This window comes from Hemibagrus wyckioides, linkage group LG23, assembly GCF_019097595.1.
Source record: "Hemibagrus wyckioides isolate EC202008001 linkage group LG23, SWU_Hwy_1.0, whole genome shotgun sequence".
In the NCBI taxonomy this organism is placed as follows: domain Eukaryota; kingdom Metazoa; phylum Chordata; class Actinopteri; order Siluriformes; family Bagridae; genus Hemibagrus; species Hemibagrus wyckioides.
The window spans coordinates 1400222-1423873 of record NC_080732.1 but is presented as its reverse complement, the minus strand read 5'-3'; the positions used below and the strand labels follow the sequence as shown (position 1 = coordinate 1423873).

At 40.2% G+C, this 23652-nt stretch overlaps 1 protein-coding gene across 5 annotated transcripts in view; it reads left to right on the top strand.

Annotated features, from left to right (window-relative positions):
• ctnnd2a (catenin (cadherin-associated protein), delta 2a) overlaps positions 1-23652 on the top strand; it is a 298449-nt gene that overhangs the window by 225325 nt on the left and 49472 nt on the right. For all 5 annotated transcript variants that reach the window (XM_058376504.1, XM_058376506.1, XM_058376508.1 and 2 more), the window contains 2 exons: positions 7771-7984; positions 17743-17926. In XM_058376504.1, the coding sequence (XP_058232487.1) occupies positions 7771-7984; positions 17743-17926 (398 nt within the window). The remainder of the gene's footprint in view (positions 1-7770; positions 7985-17742; positions 17927-23652) is intronic.

Genomic DNA, 23652 nt, shown 5'->3' with positions numbered 1-23652 from the left:
TGACAGGATGCTGAGCTGAACATGAAGTCTGCAGTGTAGACAGTGAAGAGGAACGGGGCCAGGAGCTGTCGTGTGGGATCCTGGGATGTGTCTGAAGCAGGGTGGAAGGTCATGTGACAGAGAGAGTCTTTTCTCTCCAGGTTTCTCTTCTCTCGATTTGTTCAGATTCACCGTTCCACAATGTTCAGAGGAGAGGAGTCCTAATGTGGAGCACTTAGAATCCAAATACAGCTCACTGTGTGGCTCCAGACACTGTTATACCCGGTTCTACAGACACAGTTCTATAAAGTTCCATAATCACGTTTCTAGAAGTTTCTATAGACACAGTTCTATAAAATTCTATATACACAGTTCAATAAAATTCTATAGACACCGTTCTATAAAGTTCCATAGACAAGGTTCTAGAAGTTTCTATAGACACAGTTCTATAAAGTTCTATAGACACAGTTCTATAAAATTCTATAGACACAGTTCTATAAAGTTCCATAATCACGTTTCTAGAAGTTTCTATAGACACAGTTCTATAAGATTCTATATACACAGTTCTATAAGGTTCTATAGACTCAGTTCTATAAGGTTCTATAAACACAGTTCTATAAAGTTCCATAGACAAGGTTCTAGACATTTCTATAGACACAGTTCTATAAGGTTCTATATACACAGTTCTATAAAGTTCCATAATCATGTTTCTAGAAGTTTCTATATACACAGTTCTATAAGGTTCTATATACACAGCTCTATAAGCTTCTATAAACACAGTTCTATAAAGTTCCATAGACAAGGTTCTAGACATTTCTATAGACACAGTTCTATAAGGTTCTATAGACATAGTTCTATAAAGTTCTATAGACACAGTTCTATAAGGTTCTATAGACATAGTTCTATAAAATTCTATAGACACAGTTCTATAAAATTCTATATACACAGTTCAATAAAATTCTATAGACACAGTTCTATAAAGTTCCATAGACAAGGTTCTAGAAGTTTCTATAGACACAGTTCTATAAAGTTCTATAGACACAGTTCTATAAAATTCTATAGACACAGTTCTATAAAATTCCATATACACAGTTCAATAAAATTCTATAGACACAGTTCTATAAGGTCCTATATACATAGTTCTATAAGATTCTATAGGCACAGTTCTATAAAGTTCCATAGACAAAGTTCTAGAAGTTTCTATAGACACAGTTCTATAAGGTTCTATAGACATAGTTCTATAAAATTCTATTGACACAGTTCTATAAGGTTCTATATACACAGTTCAATAAAATTCTATAGACACAGTTCTATAAAGTTCCATAGACAAGGTTCTAGAAGTTTCTATAGACACAGTTCTATAAAGTTCTATAGACACAGTTCTATAAAATTCTATAGACACAGTTCTATAAAATTCCATATACACAGTTCAATAAAATTCTATAGACACAGTTCTATAAGGTCCTATATACATAGTTCTATAAGATTCTATAGGCACAGTTCTATAAAGTTCCATAGACAAAGTTCTAGAAGTTTCTATAGACACAGTTCTATAAGGTTCTATAGACATAGTTCTATAAAATTCTATTGACACAGTTCTATAAGCTTCTATATACACAGTTCTATAAGGTTCTATAGACACAGTTCTATAAGGTTCTATAGACATAATTCTATAAAATTCTATTGACACAGTTCTATAAGGTTCTATAGACACAGTTCTATAAAGTTCCATAGACAAGGTTCTATAAGTTTCTATAGACACAGTTCTATAAGTTTCTATAGACATAGTTCTATAATATTCTATAGACACAGTTCTTTAAGGTTCTATAGACACAGTTCTATAAAGTTCCATAGACAAGGTTCTATAAGTTTCTATAGACACAGTTCTATAAGTTTCTATAGACATAGTTCTATAATATTCTATAGACACAGTTCTTTAAGGTTCTATAGACACAGTTCTATAAAGTTCCATAGACAAGGTTCTATAAGTTTCTATAGACACAGTTCTATAAGTTTCTATAGACATAGTTCTATAATATTCTATAGACACAGTTCTATAAGGTTCTATAGACACAGTTCTATAAAGTTCCATAGACAAGGTTCTATAAGTTTCTATAGACACAGTTCTATAAAGTTCCATAGACAAGGTTCTATAAGTTTCTATAGACACAGTTCTATAAGTTTCTATAGACATAGTTCTATAATATTCTATAGACACAGTTCTTTAAGGTTCTATAGACACAGTTCTATAAAGTTGCATAGGCACAGTTCCAGCTGGTTTTTCAAACACGGTTCTCTAAGGATCTATAGACACAGTTTGATACGTTTCTATAGACACAGTTCTATAAAGTTCTGTAGACACAGTTCTATAAAGTTTCTATAGACACAGTTATACCTGGTTCCATAGACACAGTTTTGTCTGGTTCCAAAGATACAGTTCTGTAAGGTTTTAGAGATACAGTTCTATAAAATTCCATAGACACAGTTGTAGATGGTTCCTCAAACAAAGTTCTATAAGTTTCTATAGACACAGTAAAACCTGCTTCCATAGATACAGTTCTGTTTGGTTCTATAGACACATTTCTATAAGTTTCTATAGACAGTTCTATAAGGTTTTATAGACACAGTTCTGCAGATACAAAAAAAAGCATGAACACTGATTCTATACTCTGCTGCTTTCTGGAGGTTTATTTACTTTAATGCAGCTTCAATTCCCCATGAAGTGAAAGGTTGAGGAAGCAGAAGTGTAATTACTGAACCAGAACAACACACAGTCTCTACTCCATTACCCAGATTTATTTATAGTTTATTAATAGTAATCCTCTAGTAGATTCTATTTTCAAACCATGTGTTCCTTTTTTATTTATTTATTTATTTATTTTTGATTAAATAAACTGATAAAATGCATTAAAGTTAAAGAAACTGACTGAACTATTACTACATTACTGCTGCGGTCTCACTCAGAGAATAAAATCCCAGCATGCATTTTGAAACAGAGTGGGTTTTTTTGAGCTTTTGGAATGGAAAATATAAAAATGTTTAGATTCGCTGAATCAGCAGAGACACTGTATTGTTTGGTAATTGCTGTCCGATCCATTGAAATCATTAAAAAATCAAGTGGTTACCTCTGTAATTAACGTCTCAGTCGTTTTTCGCTGGATGAATGTGGTGTGTGATGTGGTCTCGCTTTCCTTCGCATTAAAGTTTTCTTGCATTTGGTGTTTTCGCAGGTTGTGTACAGAAAATAAAACAGCGGAAGAAACAGTAATAATATACAGGAACATGATATAAATATATAAATGTGTTAATATGTGGAGTCATAATACATTTGCAGCAGCTGTTGCATGTCATGGCATGGTGTGTGTGTGTGTGTGTGTGTGTGTGTGTGGGCAGGTGGTGGAATAGAAGAGTTAATTACATGTGACAGCATCACAGCAGATGGTTGTGGAGCTCTGGACAGGTTATTTCACGACTGCCATTCATTTCCCAGAATGCACGCTTACACAGGCGCGTTCGCATTACGCCAGCGGATGGTGAAAAATGACACGCCGCTGCATCGCTCTGTCGAGAACCGTTCAGAGGCAACGTCGAAATGCTGTTCTCCACATCTTACCTGTTATACGATACCCGCCAGGGTACGCCACTACGGTGTGGCCTCAGGGTCTTCGTGCCTCTCGTGTTAGTATTAGTGATGGGAATTTCGGATCGTTTTACTGACTCGGATCTTTGAATCTTGTTCAGCAAAATGAACGGATCTTTTTTCGAGTCATTTCGTTCATTTCAGCAGAACATTCTGTCACAATTACGTCACAGCGCTAACTGGAGGCAAAACAAAGGGAAAACTGGAGGCGGCCAATACAAGCCAAACATCATCTTGTTGTGTTGTTGGGTGACAGAATCGACGGAGTAGAGGCTCCAATTTGAAGTTTTATCGCATACCTGCTGCCACTGCCAGACAAAAAAAAACAACCACAGCTGTGGTCAAGCTCAATAAAGCGGGCGGACTGGACAGAAACAATCATCAAAAATGCTCACGTTTGCAGCACACACTTCATATCAGATAAGGTTAAAGAAACTATCATTAGTATGGGTTTATGGTTTGGTTACCTGTCTTAATATTTCTTCTTAATATGCCCACCACGTCAAAAATTGGAGAACAAGTTCAATGATTTCGCATGTAATGCTAACTTTTTAGCATGTAAGTTAGCTAACTGGTACCTAATGACCAGTGACTAAACAAAGGAAACTTTGTGTTATCTCCCTTTCTACAGTTGCCAGAAGCACTCGGTTTTTCTATCAGATAGGTGTAGATGTCAGGTCACTCAGCCGGAGGTCATCCTGTCACATTGTCCATCCATCGAGTGAGCATGTACGGGTCAGCCAATCTGGTTAAGTCCGTTAAAGTTAGATATATTCAGATCTTGACCAGTCATTGTTTGAAAACAAACGAAGAAAACTTGATAACTACTGCCTGTAAAGCAGACAGAGAAATCTTTCTGCCTCTACCTAAGCTCCGCCCACAGAAAAACATCACAATGTTTACTAACAGAAAAAGGGTCTATAGGATGTTGCGCATGTGCAGTCAATACATAATGAACAAATTGCTCTCTGAGACGACTCATTCCTGAATCATATTAAGGATTTGTTCAAAATGAACAATTCGCTCTTAGAGATGACTCAATGTTTCCAAGTCATAGTAAAGATTCTCTTTGAGACGACTCTTTGTTCCCGAGTCATTGCTCATGAAGGTTTCTGAGTCAACTCTTCCAAACCTCTCAAATATGGATGCTAGTAAAATATTGCTAATCCAGACGATAAAATGTCCATATCAAAATATGAACTATATGACACGGTGTTGATGCTCATGACCTTTATAATCACCTGGTCAGAATCAGAAGAGACACACCTGAGCCTGCGCTTTAGCCGAGCGCTATTTATACTGTAGCAGGGGGTCTTTACTTCCTCTCCATCTCCCTCGCTTCATCTCTGTCTGGCTTAAGTTCAGCTTCATCAGCCGTTTTTGGCAGGAAATCTAATCTGTCGATTTCCTTTTGTGTGTGTGTGTGTGTGTGTGTGTGTGTGTGTGTGTGTAACTCTGAATCGAGCCGGAAGAGCTTCTGTGTCTCTAATTGAACACCTCGGCGTCTGCGATTCATCCAGACCATGCAGTCGCCAACTTTTATTACATTTATTTCATTAACCGGCTGCATTGAGGTGAAAAAAATATTCACCGAAACAAAATGTCTGCCAGCGGCGCGGTTGCGTTCTCGGCGGAACATGCCGGAATCAGAGGCTTGTTTTCACTCTTCCAATCAGACTGCTTTAACTTAGCTTTGTTATTCTCGTGTTTTAAAAACATCCGTTGCTCCGGAGCAGTTGGAGATCCGGGTGATTCATCAAGCCTCTGACACTTTCATGGTTTTCTTACACGCTGAATAAAAACCCACTTTTCTTCTCGCGCTCGACGTGTGGCCGAGTTCTAGACAACACTTTGTCTCTTCATGCATGCTAATTGGAAGGAATCAGATTACTTTTAAACCTCACAGCGGCCTCAGGTTTTATCTCTCAAGGAGGGATGTAAAGGGAAAAAAATCCTCAGAATTCTTCAGCAAGGAAACATTCATCACTATGGAGATAAAAATGTTATTCCGACTCCTGGTTCCTTAAGCTGGAACCCATCTTCCTGTCTGTGTGGAGTTCTGCGTTTTCCTCACGTCTCTGTGGGTTTCCTCTGGGTCGTCTGGTTTCCTCCCAACTTCCACTGGAGACACTAAGCTGCTGCTCATTGTGAATGTGTGTGTTTGTGTATTCATAGACACGGTTCTGTAAGGTTCTATAGACACAGCTCTCTAAGGTTCCATAGACAAACTTCTATCGGGTTTTATAGACACAGTTCTATAAAGTTCTATAAACACGGTTACATAAGCTTTTATAGGCACAGTTCTATCGGGTTCTACAGACACACTTCTGTCAGGTTCTATAGATACATTTCTATCTATTTCTATAGACACAGTTCTGTCTGGTTCTACAGACAAAGTTCTGTAAGCTTCTATAGGCACACTGCTTCCATATGCATAGTTTTGTCTGGTTCTATAGACACAGTTTTATCTACTTCCATAGACATGTTTCTGTAAGGTTCTATAGGCACAGTTCTATCTGCTTCCATAGACACAGTTCTATAAGGTTCTATAGGCACAGTTCTATAAGGTTCTATAGGCACAGTTTTATCTGCTTCCATAGACACAGTTCTATAAGGTTCTAGAGGCACAGTTCTATAAGGTTCTATAGACACAGTTCTATAAGGTTCTATAGACACAGTTCTAGACACAGTTTCGATCACCATGACAACTGCACCAGCTCAGCAGACAAACACACCACCAGCCTGAACCTTTACAACCAGAGGAGCTCAAGCTGAGAACTAATCTTCCTGTACTTGTAGCTAACATGAATCCCTGCATGTGTGCAAGCTTGTAAGGTCATGAAGTGTGATTTCATCATCACTGAACCCTCACAAAGACATTTACCTACTTAATTTGCTGTGGAACCATTCAAACAGACTGGCTCACAGCTACTGGTCCAAACTGGAGTCAAATCATCACTTTAATCTACAGGGTTCCTCCAGGGTTCCTCATGCTTAGTGGTCCTTAGTTTCTACCTCAAATCTTTCCTGATGGTTTATGTAGGAGATGTGTATTTCGTGGATAATTGTTTGTTATTCTCCTGATGAAACAGCTCATCAGGTTTCATTTTGCAGCCTTCAAAAACACCAACCATCGTCTAACACCACAACAGCACTAATGTAATCTTTCTTTAAGACCACTTTCTGAAGCTCCACAGTAAACACCGGCATGCCTAAGTTCCCCTCAGCCTCTCCAACGCTTTGCTTTAGCTCCTGAAAGCGTACGGCGAGTGCTCTTGACGTATATTAACATAAGCGAGAAGAGAAACTCTGAAGTGCTGCGAGAACGACAGAACGTGTCGCTCTTGTTTATTCGCTCATTTCAGGAAGCCGCCGAGGTCTGAAGAGAGTAAATAAGTGAGAAAGTAGGAGTTAGGTGTCAGTCATTGTGATTTGGACGGCGTTCTCTCAGGCACACTTGGCACTCCGGAGCCGCCTCTTTAATGAACTTGGCTTGCTTTAATTGATTGATGCAGAAGACAAAGACGCTGTTGACTGAGGCTTAGTCACGCTGTTTCCTCTCTCACAGATGATTCAGAAGCTGATCCTGGATGCATCTGGTTCATAACTGGGTTCGAGAAAATGCTTGTGGTTATTAAAGTGTTTCCTCTACATTTGACATTTCATTGGATTCGAATTTCTGAGTGACTGTGGGATCATTTTCATTCATTGTTTATATCTTTAAATACATTAATCATTAATAATCTAATTCATTGATTCATTTTTAAATTTTAATACATTTCAATAAATTGTGAAGCTGTGTAGTCCTTATGGAAAAACATAAAAAAAAACATTTTTATTGATAAATTATGTAATTTAAATTGTACACATGAATATAAATATTTATTAAATAATGATGAGTATATAAATATATTTATTGAAAACATATTTATTATTAATTATTATTTATAATTATTATTTTCATTCAAGTTAATCTTATTCGATTAACCAGGTAATAGTTGTAACAGATTTAAACTACTGCAAACTCAGATCAGAGATTTTTGACATTTGTTAGAAAATCATGATGCGCCTTTAGAACCACTAGAGCTGACCATTAAACAGCATTACACAAGCACCAGAGCTGAGAAGACTGTGTCCTCTGTGTCCCTCAGATCCGGAGGCAGGGTGGGATCCCCTTGCTGGTGGACCTGCTGGATCATCGGATGGCGGAGGTGCACCGGAGCGCCTGCGGAGCTCTGAGGAACCTCGTCTATGGGAAAGCTAACGACGACAACAAGATTGCCCTGAAGAACTGTGGAGGAATCCCAGCACTGGTGCGTCTGCTGAGGAAAACCTCAGACGTAGACATACGGGAGCTGGTTACAGGTAAGACTTGGTCTTCAGTCTTCACCTTAGTCCTGATCTTTGGTGAAGTTTATCCTGGTGATGAGATCGGACCATAAAAACTTAGCTGATGCTTTGATCTGGATTTATGTTTTTAGAGAGTTGCTAACTGTTCAGTGTTTAATAGTTAATGAAAGGGGCTAGTTTGAGAGCTGTCAGTTGCCCCACCTACAAACACACCCCCTCCCTTTCAGTCACGCCCCCTTTCAGCCAAACATATTGAACTCTTCTCATCGCTAAGCCTGTTCTGTTCCTACTGATCTGCTCTGCTGGTTATTTTTCCCCGTATTGCGGTTAAATAACACTCTGCTAGTTTAGTATATTTCTACTATCTTCATTTTTGCTAATAAGTCAGAAAAAATCACTCAAGGCTGAAAGTGACGTGTCTCTGGTTTGGATTGAAATGAAATGATTTTTAATCCAAAACTGAAAGAGGTCTGGTTTGAAATTTCCACAAGAGTCCTGCAATCTTTACGATTATAGCAGCAAACAAATCTCCGTTATCTTGGAGAGATTATCTTCAGAAGGACAAGTGAGACCTTGGGCAGGTTTTAGGAAAGTGCATATCTTCAGGATATGTGTGTAGATAAAGCCTCATGCTGAGCTTCAGCTCTTGTTTGCGTGTCCTGTCTTGAGATATCAGTATTTACCCTAAAATAATTTAAATCTAAGACATCCTCTTCAAACCTCGACGAGTCTGCTTATTCCGACGTGACGTTAATAATAATCTCGCTGTTTAATGACATGTCCAACAAGTCTGGGTTTCCTGCTGGAGGGTAAATTTAACTCCATTACTGCATAATTTATCCACCAATGAACTGACAAGTGTTTAGCAAAAGTGCTTCAGAAACTTATCTATCCGGTCTTCTTGGGTTAGATTGCTCCTTGTGTGCTTGTCTGGAGAACACACAGAGCTGGAGTCTGATGAGTTTATTGATCCGTCTCTCACTGTGTGGGTTGCCAGGGTGAAACCTGCTCCTTGTAGGTCACAGGTCTTGTTAAGTTTACAGCAAAGAATCCTGGGAGTTATTGGTATTACTGGAGTCATGGGATATGTCATCAATGCAGGAAAATGTATCTACTCGTGTTCACAGAGTGAGGAGCGCAATTTCGCAGGTTATTAAGCTCTTACAGCATGAATATGTACAGCTCAGGATGATGGGTTTGGAACTTATTTGAAAATCTGAGTACTTCATGACATGGAGGCTTCTTTAGGACATTTCATTGCTGGAAAAAAACCCATCAGGAGCCACCAGAACAGCTTCAGTCCATCTTAGCATCAGTTCTTCATTTGTCTGCAATTGTTCTTGATCCAAGATTCTGAGTCAGTTTGTTCCCCCATGCATCAAACCAAACTCAAGAAGAATTATTAAGGCAAGAACATTTAACCTTTAAAAGATCCCAAGAAAAGCCAGTATTGTTAAAATCCAAAACCATTACAGGTTAATTGTACTGTCCCTCAGGAACCCTTAAAGGTTTTGGGTGTTTCTTTTAAAAACATACAAATAACCCTACTCAGTGACCATTTTATAGGTTAAATCAAAAACACTTCTCCATTTATTCCCGTTCAAGGTAGAATCTCAAAACAGAAGGTGTTTTTTTACAGGTAGAACCATTGTAGACAGCTGAGAACCCTTCCTATCCAAAGACTTCCTGAATGTTGGGGAAAATCCATAATCCTTAGGTTTTCCAAAACTTATTTATATAGCAGAACTATTCAAATTCCTTTGTGGAACCCTACAGCAGATTATATGAGCCTATCAGAGACAGGGCTGTAGAAGCACTTTGGAAAACTATTTTAAAACTATTTTAGTGGAACTGTTCTGGATCCAGGATCAGGTTACTGAGTGGTCAGTTCCCTCATGCTCTCCCAGGTCATTTCCTATGGGATCCCATCCCAAAAACATGCCAGGATTTGAACTGTCTCTGCAAAATTTCCCAAACTGTCCACCAGGACCGGGAGAAGGTGTTACTGAAGATAAATGAATGAGGATTATATTCTAGTTATAATGAGTACTAGAATGTTCTTCAGTTTGTCTGTCTGAACGAAATGTAGAAGCCTACAGCAGAGATTTTTCTAATAAAGTGTATGCCAAGAAGAAATGGTGGAAGAAGCTAACCAGCCCTGATGTGTCTGATCTAATAACAGATCCAGGTGTGGCTTCTGATTGGTTAGAACTAAAGCCTGCATCAACATCTGACCTTTCCAAATAAGATTAGACACCCCTGTATTAGCCATAACCCTTAACGAAGCCTGACCTTATCCTTCTAGTTTCAACCTTTTGCTAGCTTTACTGGCTTAAGAGCAGCATTTCTCTATTTTCCTTTCTTTATCTTTCATTTACCGGGCAGGAAAACTTCATCCAACTACATGTTTAAATAATGCTGTACATTTTCCAGACATGTTCCTGAAGCCACTGTGGCTGTTAGTGGAAATAAAGAGCTTTATAGCAGATAGTGGGTGGATGTGGCTACTCCACGGAAGCCTGCTGCTGGCCTGCTAAATGCAGATTACCATATAAATTAAACTCCATGCTGCACAGCGTACTCAGAGTGGCTGCTGTCACTGTTTAATCAGCCGGCCGGAGACCCAGAGGATTCTCATCCCCACTGCCTCTAATAAGCCAGTGAATCAGAGTCACGCTTGGCCTGCCTTTGTAGAGCTTCATGAATTTAGGAACTATTAGCTGGAGAAAGGTTCCTGAGATATTCTGGGTTCTGGTACTGCTGTAGAGGCTGATCAGAGGTGGGTTCCTTTTCAAGAGGAGTAAATGAGAGCAGATCGTTTGCTTTGCTTCACTCTTTTCCTCTTATAAGGAGACATTAAAGAAATAAATTTGGATTCAGCACAGTTTGGGATTAGGATTAGGATTAGGATTATGGATATTCCTTTGATGACCCTGTCTGCATGTTTGGACCCCTAGAGTGGACATCAGTAAAGCACATGCTGAGCATCTAAACTTGCCTCACGTATCTGAAATTCACCAGACAGGAATCCAGGGATCAGACACTTGGTTTCAAAAGAAAAATCGCAGCACCTCGAGGGTTTGTGTTTCTCTGAGTGTTTTCGTATGAGTCACACGTTAATTGATATACAGTGGCCACATGGAGCAGATGGAATATTAGTCCACACTTCAGGAAGGAAGCTGGTGAGAAACTCAGACAGATGAAAATCCCCCGAGAAGCAGCCGAACACTTTGGCACGAAGGAACGCTTGGCTCTGGTTACGGATCATTACTGTGTTGTGAAACTGAAGACTGCAGCTCTGTGGAGTAGAACCAGCAAGTGCCTGAGCCAAGCAAACAGGGTCCTGCTTCAGCGCGTCGCTCTGTGGAGGTTTGCACTCGCTTCCGTGGGGAACCTTTTAGGGTTGCATTTAGATTCCTGTACCAAATAATAAATCCCCTTTAAATCCAGCTGCAAGAGAAATTCATTTTTAAGGAAACTAACAATTAACCATCCGAAGAACCCATGAGAAACCAAGAGAGTTACAGTACTGAAATACTGTTATGCTTATTTGTATTGTTCCTCTCTGGAAACCTTAAAGGTTTTGGGTGTCCCTTTTAGAAACTAGAATCTTTAAACGACCAAAGAACCCTCCTCTATGAACTCTATGTGGCGATGTGGTAGCTTATTGGTGTAGGTGTTGGACTTCTGATTAAAAGGTTGTGAGTTTGAATTCCAGGTCCACAAAGTTGCCACTGCTGATCCCCTGAGCAAGGCCCTTAACCCTCAATTGCTCAGTTGTATAAAATTAGATAAATTGTAAGACGCTCTGGATAAGGACGTCTGCCAAATGCCAGAAATGCAAACTAATTTTTAGGTTAAATCTAAAACACTTTCCCTTTTGAAGAACCTTTCTAGGTAGAACCCTAAAACAGATATTCTCCCATTACAAGTAAAATCATTTTAAAAAGCTGAGAACCCTTTTTATCCAAAGACTCCTAAGAATGTTAGGGAAAATCCTTAAGTTTTCCAAGACTTATTTTCATGGTGGAACCGTTCAAATTTCTGTGTGGAACCCTACAGTGGATTGTATGAGCCTGTCAGAGACAGGACTTTGGAAAGCCATCAAAGACCTGTTAAAGAACCTTTTTCTTTTAAGTGTGTAGTCCTGCAAGTTTGTACTCTTTAAAAATTAAGAGGTTCTACAGTTTGTTTTTTGTGGTAGAACCCTTTGAAGGCATACCTTGAAGTAGAACCCATTTAGTAATCTAGAAGCCCAGTAGTACTCAATTCTTAGTCAAAGGGGTGAAGAAGCCAGAATGTTTTGTCCTCCATGGTTTGTTGTTATAGAGGAACCAAGTAGAACCTGTGTAGAAACCTCAAATCACACCATCATCTCCAGACCCCCCTTAAAGAACCCCTTAAACTCTGGAACACTTTAGAGTTTGTTTAGTCTATAGAGTTTGTTTCTATTGGAACCTGTTAAAGGTTCTGTGTGAAATCATACAACATCTGGTGATCCTTTCAGAAAAGTTTCATTGTTGAATAAAGGATCATATGAACATCACGTTGCAGAGAAAGTGAGAGAACCTGGTGCTGCGTCATCCCGACTCCTCCACCCACACGTGTCCTGCTCCTGTGGATAAAAATCCTTCAATGTTCTTATTCATCTATTCCGAATGAATCAAAACCATGACTCATTCTAAACGTTCTTGATGTGTGACCTTGTTGAATTCATGCTCGTTGTTTCGCTCGAAAGAAAGCGTTATAGAATCCTGGCTTTTCTAAACGAATCACTTAACAGCTTTAGTCATGACAAACACACACCTTCGTTTCTCTCTCCTACAACCCATTTCCCAAATAAGGTACTAAAAGCCAACAACAAAATGTTGTGCAGCAGGATGAGCATTAGCATGTGTGCTTAATAAAACATGGCCGCCGTAAAGCTCCAGGCTGCCACTGGCGTTAGATAAACGCACTCGTCTTAGCCTGTTCTGTATGCAGACGGTCAAAGAGCTGGAAGTTGGTCTGCAGATCAGAGATGTCCTCATTAAACCCAAAATCGGTCAGGAGACTCGGTGCTCCTCTGCAGCCATGAGGTGTGATTATAGCCACTTAGCGAAGGGTCTCTCGCCCTTAATGTGTCTGATTACAGTGCCTTTATTCACTCTGTTACTTTTTGTTTGCTTTCTTTTATTCAATGACAAACAAAAGCAATAAACAAAAGCAACAATAAATAACAAGAACAGAATCTTTGATTATCAGACTGATTGGACAGAATAAGATGATCAATGCCAATTTTAAATCATTAAACCTTTATACAGTAATCCCCCGCTATATGACGGTTCATATATCGCGGTCCCGGTATATCGCAGATTTTTATTTTGGAACATAACTAATTTTTTTTTTCTGATTTTCCCGGTATGCCACAAACCTTACAGTTCATTGATTTTATGTTGAAATAAGGTAATTTATTAATAAAAATATAATTATTATTTACAGAATATAAACATTAATTAAAAATAAAGTAAAATGTTAATAATATATCAAATACTGTTCAGCATATTTACTTAAGAGACAAAGAACACGTAGCGTTGTTTAGGAAAGTGCGGTGCGGGGATGCTGAAAATCATAATACAGTACAGCTGGAGGAACGAGTCCGGCCAATCAGAATGCCCCATTCATTTAATCACTTACTTTAATAATTTACTTGTGATTGGCTGCTGGCTCTGTGTGCAGTTGGGGAAAGGGAAGCAGAATTCTCCAGCAGCCCAGTTTTTCTCGTGTCACTGTCCCGAGTGTTCGGTGTTGTTCTGTGTTTGCTGTATTTTTTAATTTTTTCTGCAAGCCCTATTATGTCGCCCAAACGCTCTGCACCTTCTAAAACAAATGTTTTCTGTGTGTGAGTAAAGAGTGTGGGAGGGGCATTTGGGGGTGGCGTCCATGTATCGTGGCTTTTCGTTTATCGTGGGTGGGTTTGGAACGTAACTCTCGCGATAAACGGGGGATTACTGTAAATGATTTAGTCATTCAGGTCTCTTGCATTCAAGCCCAAGTTGAGTCCAAAATACTAATCAAAAAAGTTCTCATCAAATTCTCAGCAATTTCACATTAAAATCTTATTAACTCAATCCAGCTCCCAGTTTCAAGCTCAAGTCCAAGTCCTAAAATCCAGATCTCATGACTTTAAGTCAAGTCCAACACTCATAAGCTTACACTCAGTCCTTGTGTCAAAAATAGATTTTCACATTTACCTCAGTTTAAGTAAGTAAGTCTTGGACTTGAGACCATTCTTGTCTACTTTCCAAAGTTGAAATTAAATTGTTAAATTCAAGCCAAGAAGCAAGTCTAAGTCTCAAGCTCAAGACCAAGTGCAAGTTTAGTTGTCAAGCTGAATTTCAAAGACCAAGAAGCTTCAAGTCGAGTCCTCAGGTCGAGTTTAAACTTGAACTTGGTCTTGATTGTCAAGTTTAAGTCTCAAGCTCAAGTCCAACTTGAAGCTCTAAGTCCAACTCTTGTAAGATGGGTTGAGTCCTAAGTCCACAATCTAGACTAATTAGATATAAACTTGGTTTTCAAGCCTAAATTTTTAAGAAGTCTCCTAAGTCCAAGTTCCATGAGCTCGTTAAGTCAGCACCTCAAGTTTAAGTCTCGTCACATCAGATTAAAGTCTTAAGTCTCAAACTCACTGTCCGATTTCAAAGTCCGATTTCAAGTCCAACTCAATTGAGACAAGTTAATTGTCTTTGATGCTGAAAAGTCTGACTGAAATAGTTACTGTGCTCTACAGATTCAGCAGAGTGGGAAATATTCCGTCACTCCACCAGGACAGGATTCGGAATAAGGTTTGGAATGTTGTTCCCCTCTGTTTCTTTACAGACACAAAATCCCGGCCTCGCTGCTCTGGAGTCCTGCTGTGTGTTGTGTCTAACGTCTAACCTCCCTCAAGTCATCACCAGCAAAAAGCCAAAAAACCTTTCTACAGCAAACTGCAATCAGACAGGGGCAATTTCCCTGCGAGTGGGATTAAAGTGTGTGTGTGTGTGTGTGTGAGAGAGAGAGAGAGAGAGAGAGAGAGAGAGCAAGCTGCCAAGGTCATCCTCATCAGTCCTACAGCCTCCTTGCCCTCGTCTCTATGACTCATGTAAGAGTGGGTGATTCAAGTGCGGAGGGGGGGGGGTCCAAAAATAGAGGAAAAAAAAGACAGTCTGTGCCAATTAATTCTGATAAACTAATTTTAAAAAATGTAAAAAATAAAATAAAATTTGGATCAGTTGCCATGGATACAGCTGTAACATTATATTTAATTGATCTGGAAAATTTCTTGGGCATTAAATGTAACTATAAATGGATAATGATGAGTATAAACTGAGTCATGGGCTGATAAATATACAGTCATTGTTAGCGTTAGGATGTTGGTGTGGTGTAAGAAGACTTCTGTATAGAGAAGAATCAACATTAATATCTTTCTATAACAGCAATTTGTAACTATTTTTATTTTATTTCATACAGTGTCATGTTTTATCCGTTTATAGTTACGGTAAATGTAACGTCTGTGTATTACTTTATAGCAGCTATAAACACTCATTCCCTCACCAACCTCTATTTCTCTCTCTCTCTCACTCTCTCTCTTCATCTCTTTCTCTCTCTCTCTCTTTATCTCTCTCATACTCTATCTCTCTCTTTTTCTCTTTATTTCTCTCACTCTCTCTCTCTTTATCTCTTACTCTCTCTCTTTTCTCCCTTACTCTGTTTCTCTCTCTCTCTCTCTCTCTCTCTCTCTCAATCTCTCTCTCTACCTCTCTTCATCTCTTTATCACTTTCTCTCTTTCTTTCTCTCAATCTCTCTCACTCTCTATCTCTCTCTTTTTCTCTTAATTTCTCTCACTCTCTCTCTCTTTATCTCTTACTCTCTCTCTTTTCTCCCATACTCTGTTTCTTTATCTCTCTCTTTATCTCTCTCTTTATCTCTCTCTCTCTCTCTCTCTCTCTCTCTCTCTCAATGTTCTTTAGACAATAAATCGCAGCGATTCATGTTAGCCGCAGAGCTTGGTAAACTCGTCTGTCCTGAAGGTTTCAGAAATCTTCCACAAAAAAACTGAACCTGGAGACTCCTTCCTTACAGAAAACGACACGTCTTTTATTCCTGACGTAATAAGCTGCACTGCTGAACTGATTCTCCTTCTGATTATTCAGTGAAACATTACCCGTGATGATCGGTGCGTTTCGTCTGCGTTTGCGTCCTCCGGGCAGCCGCGGCGGTGTGTAGTGCGCGAGCCGCCGCGTGTTCCCCGCCAGCGGCGTTGCTTTTCCACACTCCATGAATCATTGATGGTGTTCGGTTTCATTTGACAGTGAATATCAGCAAGTGCCAATTTATTTCGACTTTTTCTCTCCTGACTCCTGACTGCGTAGTGCACAGACGATTCGGTTAAAAAGCCAGACTTTCACGTCTCTCGCCTTCGGGAGGAATGAAAATAACTCCTGTGTGTCTGTGACAGAGCAGCACCCCTGCTTCCCTCATCCTTTTCTTCTTTTCTTTTGGGGTTTTTTTAATGATTTTATTTATTTATTTATTTCCGAGTCTAGAGGAATAAGTCGAGGTAATTAGCGCGTGTAAAAGGTTGCAGTGAAACCGGTGTCCAAATACACTGCGGCTTTTCTCACCGAGCGCCGAGGCCTACGCTCAGGATCACCGACAGGCCACAACACATGGGATAAAAAATACAAAACATCTAGTAAACATCTCTCAGATGCCCCTAGGGTTGTTTTTTTTTGGGGGGGGGGTTCCCCAGCCACTGAATTTTTCTTTTTTTTCCTCTTTGACTGATTTTGATTTTCTTTTTTTCCCCTTCCACTGATTTTTTTTCTCTTCCACTATTTTTTTCTTCTTTTTTCCCCTCCTCTGAATTTTTTTCTTTAATTCTCTTCTTTTATTTTATTCTTTTCTTCCTTCCCTTCTTCCATTTTTTTTCTCTTCTACTGAATTATTTTTTTCTTTTTTCTTCTTCCACTGAATTTTCTGACTTTTAGTCTTTTTTAAAGCTTTTTGCTCCTCACTCCTTTAATGAAAGACTTTGCCGTGTGCGTGTTCAGTCCCCATTACTGGATAATTACCTTTATTAATTTCCTAATGCAGCTCAGGTTTGGACAAGTTTCACAAGTTCCTTTAAAAATTTTTATTTTTGCATGAAAACTAACATAACAGCATTATTACAGCTCAGATCTGACCACTGATGGAGACCGGAGATTACTTAACCCTCACATGCCTTTTTTTTTTTTTTTAAATCTTGCAAAAAATAAATTCAGTTTTATTTTTTAAAAAGAAAGACAGCGAGGCGTTTTCCTGTAGTCTGCAGTTTTGAGAGTGTTTGTTTAGCGTAGCTAGATAAAGCTGCAAACTATGTTGTTTTTTTCGTCTACTTATAACAGCAAACCTGCTGAATAACACTTGTAAAAAAAATAAAAAATAATAACAATAATCTTTTTTAGCTAAAGTAGCCTTGTGGTTGAGGGTAAAAGCGTAAACATGTTCTGGATTATTGGCTTTTTCAGAAGAGCAAATGGATTTTTTGGGGAGGATTTGCCTCGAAATCTAAAGTGTCATGTTCAATATTTATAAAAATAAAAAAACAGCAGACCTGGCTTTATCTGAAAGTTACATCAGCCGGCCGGTTTGTGCTGACCGTAACAGCTACTGTGCTCACAATTGCACCATCTTCCTGAAGTTCCTGCTAGTTCCAGGAGTTTATCTTCAGTGTGTGTGTGTGTGTGTGTGTGTGTGTGTGTCCCAGGTGTGTTATGGAACCTCTCTTCCTGCGACGCCCTGAAGATGCCCATCATCCAGGACGCTCTGGCCGTCCTGACCAACACGGTCATCATCCCTCTGTCCGCCTGGGACGTCTCACCGCATCAGGAGGACCGCAAGCTGCAGATGCACACCTCGCTCGTCCTGCGCAACGCCACCGGGTGCCTGAGGTCAGTGCTGCCATAACTATTCGGATTTAAACCCAAAGTGGGCGTGGCCAAACATTATATTTCAATATTATTCAAATCAGCCTGAATTCCCGCCGGCTGTAATAACAAAAACTCCTTAAGCTTCGCACGCTGTGACTCTGACGCCATTAACATTTCTGCCAACAAATGATTTATCGTGTTATTTGTTTTTCTTCTTTGATGGAAATTATTAAAATTTTATGCAAATAGCATCAACGTTATGAAATTTAATGTTAATGGAAAAATGTTATTGGAAAAAAATGATGCTAGCTAGCTAAGATTTTACACAAAGTAGCAGCAATGAATCGTAGCCACGGTTGCCATGGCGACAGATCTGCAGCTACATATGTAACAGTGGAATCAATTTTATTTACTCGATTTTGTTTGATGTATCAGTTTGGAATCTGTGTGTTGTGTTTTATCGTCCGGTGTGTGTGGCATTTCATGAGGTTTTTGGAATCCTGCATGGAAACTAGCATTAATATAGAAATAAATGGAGAAACAAATTAAATCTCAAGCTAGCTAATCGTGTGCATCAATTTAAAATGTCCGTTCCGTAGAGTTAGCATTCCGGTGCATCAGCAGCTGATAAAACCGCAACGATCCTCATTTTCCTTCTTAAAGAGAAACAGCTTGAAATTTATTTTGGACGGAGTTTACTTCCAGCAACGGTTTGATTTATAAGTGCATCCACAGAGCCGTGGGATTTTCTTCTCTTCTCCCGATACGAGGAACTCTTTCCTGCATGCGAGATTCTGACTTCAAACCGTGTGTGAAGCCTGACAGCGTGTTTATCGGTGTGACTGCGTGCTTTCATGTCTGTGAGCAGCTTTAAGACACGGCGTCGCAGCGTTTTCACTCGCTGCAGTCATCGGAGGACAGACATCACTCCTGCTTCTGCTTCTGCTCGCAGTCTGGCTAGCGTTGCTCTCTAGAACCTGGTTCTGAGCAGGAGTCGCTATCAACAAGCTGCTCATGTTTCACTACCAGGAGTTTCTCAAGGTTTCTGTGGATGGTTTTGGATTCTAACTTGATTTCAAGCTCTCTTTGGAACTCTTCTGCACTAAAGATTTCCCTCAGAAGGACAAAGCGATTTTTCACAACTGCTTCAAAGAGTGACCGCTTGATCTGTAAAAATAAATAAATAAAAAATAAAAAAATCTTCTTCCTTGGTTACGTCCATTAACTACTCAGTGAACATAAATAAACTGGTTCTACACTGGAAGAACCCACAAGTAGAACCCTAGCAAGGAGAAATACACTGTATTGACAAAAGTTTTGGGACACCCCTCCAGATCATTGAGTTCAGGTGTTTTTCAGGGGTTGGACTCGGCCCCTTAGTTCCAGTGAAAGGATCTCTTAATGCTTCAGCTTCATACCAAGACATTTTGGACAATTTCATGCTCCCAACTTTGTGGGTACAGTTTGGGGATGACCCCTTCCTGTTCCAACATGACTGCACACCAGTGACCAAAGCAAGGTCCATAAAGACATGGATGAGTGAGTTTGGTGTGGATTAACTTGACTGACCTGCACAGAGTCCTGACCTCAACCCCATAGAACACCTTTGGGATGAATTAGAGCAGAGACTGTGAACCAGACCTTCTTGTCCAACATCAGTGCCTGACCTCACAAATACATCTCTAGAGGAATGGTCAAAAATTCCCATAAACACACTCCTAAACCTTGTGGAAAGCCTTCCCAGAAGAGTTGAAGCTGTTATAGCTGCAAAGGGCGGGACAACTCCATATTACATTCATGTGCATGTAAAGGCAGACGTCCCAGTTTTGACCTGGCTCACAGTCTCCACTCTAATTCATCCCAAAGGTGTTCTATGGGGTTGAGGTCAGGCCAGTCAAGTTCCTCCACACCAATCTCACTCATCCATGTCTTTATGGACCTTTCATGTCTTAGAATGAAGCTGAAGCATTAAGAGTTCCTTTCACGAGGCCGAGCCCAACCCCTGAAAAACACCTGAACTCAATGATTTGGAGGAGTGTCCCAAAACTTTTGGAAAGTAGTGTACTTTTCCTGGAAATTCATCATGGAAAGTAAATAAAGATGAATGTTGTTAGAAACTTTGATTGAAATGTTAAAAATAATATCCGCCTGGAATATCGATTAGCATTAGGATCAATATTTTTAGCTTCAAGACCGACGGTTCTTCTCCTCCAGGATCGTAACGACCTGTTAAGCAGCGATTGTAGAAAAAGAATCAGCTCCAGCTGACCAGTCAGATTTGAGTATTTTCCTGAGCAGTACTTCCAGCACAGGCTTCCTACATCAGCTCACCTTTTCATCTCAGTGACTGTCCTCCTGACTGAACGGTGTGAGACGAAAGACGAAAGACGCTGAGGCAAAAAGAAGAAAGGAGGAGTATCAGGGTTCGGCTTTCACCTTGAAAAAAAAGCTGTTATTACATTTCCGTGCCGAATCGAACAGATATGAAGACTTATCTTGTTTTTTTTTCACACGGAGAGAGTGTGTGTGATTTATACAGTGTAATAATGCATAATGATCGCACCTAATTTCTCCCGTGTGATGATTTATGTTCTGGGATTCGTGTGAAAAATAACACGGAGGATTCTCCGGGGCTCAATACTCCACACCATGAGGCCTCGGTTCCACCTTGTATCCATAGCAACCCCGTTAAACGAACGTTTTCGGAGCTTATCGCATGCTTTTGTTTGGCCTCCGATGTTCTGCTGAGATTCAAGACAGAAATGATTTTCAGATGTGGGATTTTACTGATACGTCTTCAATTCGCCGGCGTAAATGAAAATTCCTTCACCTTTTTCTTCTGGCTCACTGCAGGAGAGGAGCAGCCTAGTCGATAAAGACACACACGCACACACACACGCACACGTGCACACACACGCACACGTGCACACACACGCACACGTGCACACACACACACAGACTTTCAGGAGTTTATTTTCTGTAAACACAAAGCCGTGCTGTAAATTGGGCTCTGGAGCAAGATGACGCATCGCCTCGTCTCCCAACACAAGCTTCTCAGAAGGTTGTGTGTGTGTGTGTGTGTGTGTGTGCAGGTAATTACTGGTGTCTGTGTAGCTGAAACACAGTTGTGTAGCCTTAAATGCACTTTTTTTCCCTCATGTTGTGGCTTGCAGCTGTTTGTCAATAACTTGAAGTGAATAATGTGTAGGCAGGAAGTCACTCGGGTCATGTGCTTACATCTAGCACTGCGTGTGAAGACCACGGTCTCGTAGCTGCAGCTGTTCAGTGCTCAGATGTGTGGAACTGCATCTGGGTATAAACACGATGTGGGCGTGGTTTGAACTTTGACCCATTTATCCATGAACAGACTGGGAAAACAACAGAGGTTGAAATGTCTGTAGAGTTCCTCAACCCCAGCTATTATTATACCTTCACAGACTGGACTGGGCTTGCCTACAATGGACCGGACTACATTGGATTAGCTTCATTAGCTCTGATTGGACTAACTTAGAATCCATTTGCTTGGATTGAACTAGAGTAGACTCTGTGAGCTTGGATTGGACTAGACTAGACTTCCTTAGCTTCGGTTGGATTAGAAAGAATCCATTTGCTTGTATTGCATTGCACTAGAGAACACTCCATTAGCTTGGATTGCACTAGACTAGAATCTATTAGCTCAGATTGGACTAGATTAGACTTCATTACCTTGGATTGGACTAAACTAGACTCCATTAGCTCGAATTGGACTAAAGGAGCTTAGGTTGGACTAAACTAGAATCCATTATCTTAGATTGGACTAGACTAGACTCCATTACCTTTGGTTGGACTAGACTAGAAGTTGTTAGCTCAGATTGGACTTGGCTAGTCTCCATTATCTTGGATTGGGCTAGACTAGAATTTGTTAGCTCAGTTGCACTAAACTAGACTTTATTAGCTTGGATTGGACTAGAGTAGACATCATCAGCTTGAATTGGACTAGACTAGAATTTGTTAGCTTGGATTGGACTAGGCTGGACTCGATTAGCTCAGATTCGACTAGACTAGACTCCATTAGCTTGGGTTGGGCTAGACTAGAATTTGTTAGCTCAGATTGGACTAGACTAGACTCCATTAGCTTGGGTTGGGCTAGACTAGAATTTGTTAGCTTTGATTGGACTAGGCTGGACTCGATTAGCTCAGATTCGACTAGACTAGACTCCATTAGCTTGGGTTGGGCTAGACTAGAATTTGTTAGCTCAGATTGGACTAGACTAGACTCCATTAGCTTGGGTTGGGCTAGACTAGAATTTGTTAGCTTTGATTGGACTAGGCTGAACTCCATTAGCTCAGATTGGACTAGACTAGACTCCATTAGCTTGGGTTGGGCTAGACTAGAATTTGTTAGCTCAGATCGGACTAGACTAGACATCATTAGCATGAATTGGACTAGACTAGACTCCATAAGCTGGGATCAGACTGGGCTTGCTTGGCCTAGACTAGAGTAGATTAGTTAAGAATAACATGAACTGGGCTTGACTGAATTGGACTGGGCTGAACTTGAGTGGATTGGATTGGAGATGTCCTTCACGTCACGTCTCAATTCCACCACTAAAGATATGTCAAAGTGTCGTTCCCTCAGCCGGGGAGCGCTCAGGCAAGCCCTTAGAAAAAAAAGCAGTGAAGCGGCGTTTTTCGGAATTGAGCTCCATCCCAGTGGGAATCTGATGCTCTTCCTTTATAAATCACTTCCACCAAATGTCTATAAAATCCTCCAGGTCTCTGTGGAGGAACGGTGTGTCTAATAAAACCACATTTTTACAGCCACAAAATAGAATCCTACCAAGAAAAAAGGTATCCCAGCATCCTCCATGCTCAAGCAGCAGGTTTCATGCTGTGAGGAAAAAAATACCCTCAATTTCCTCTTGTCCAACATTTCCGAAAGCGCCTCCGGTGATGAGGAAGCACCTCGTGATGCAGGACTCGTGTCTGACCGAACAGGAGCCGAGAGGAACATGTCCAGATCGATCAGCACCTGTCGTGAAGATCCGTGTACAGTCTGTGGTTAGCTGTTTGTTTTTTTGTTTGTTTGTTTTTTTCCCGGAACGCCGCATGTCACCTGATAGGAGCTCAGGGTCGGCACTCCAGTACGAGGAGTTCTGCTTGGGAAAGCCGAACGCTGTGATGAACGGCTCTGTCACTGGCAGCTGAAATGAGCTCTGTGAAGATGTACAGAGTTTGTCACTTAGCTGAAGGAGAAAGGTCCATCTGAGCTCTCAAGTCCTGCTCTGGGAAAGCCATTAGGCCTGGAGATTACAAAACGCCTGTCGTTTTAGCGCTATTCCCTGCAAGGATATTTATTTCCAATAGAATTGTAGGTTCATAACAGCTCCATTGATTTCCATATCAGTCAGAGAATACGCTCTGGTGTAACAGCTACTCCATATAGAACAAGCGACCTGGACTACAAGCTTCTTAAATCATTTTTAAGGAGAGAAAAAAGTATAAATGATGTTCTGATGTCCTTCAAAGGGGAATTCTTCCATCAATAGCCATGCAGTGAAAGCGCACAGATCACTGGAGGTGGAGATCAATTAGATTTGGCTCATTTATGCTACATTTAGATGCTAGCTGCTTGTACTGGACTACTGTTTAGATTGGACTCGTCTAGAGTGGATCCGTTTGGACTGGACTAGACTAGACTCTGCTAGCTTGGATTGACTGGGCTTTTTTTTTAAATTAGACTAGATTAGATTAGCTCGGACTGGATT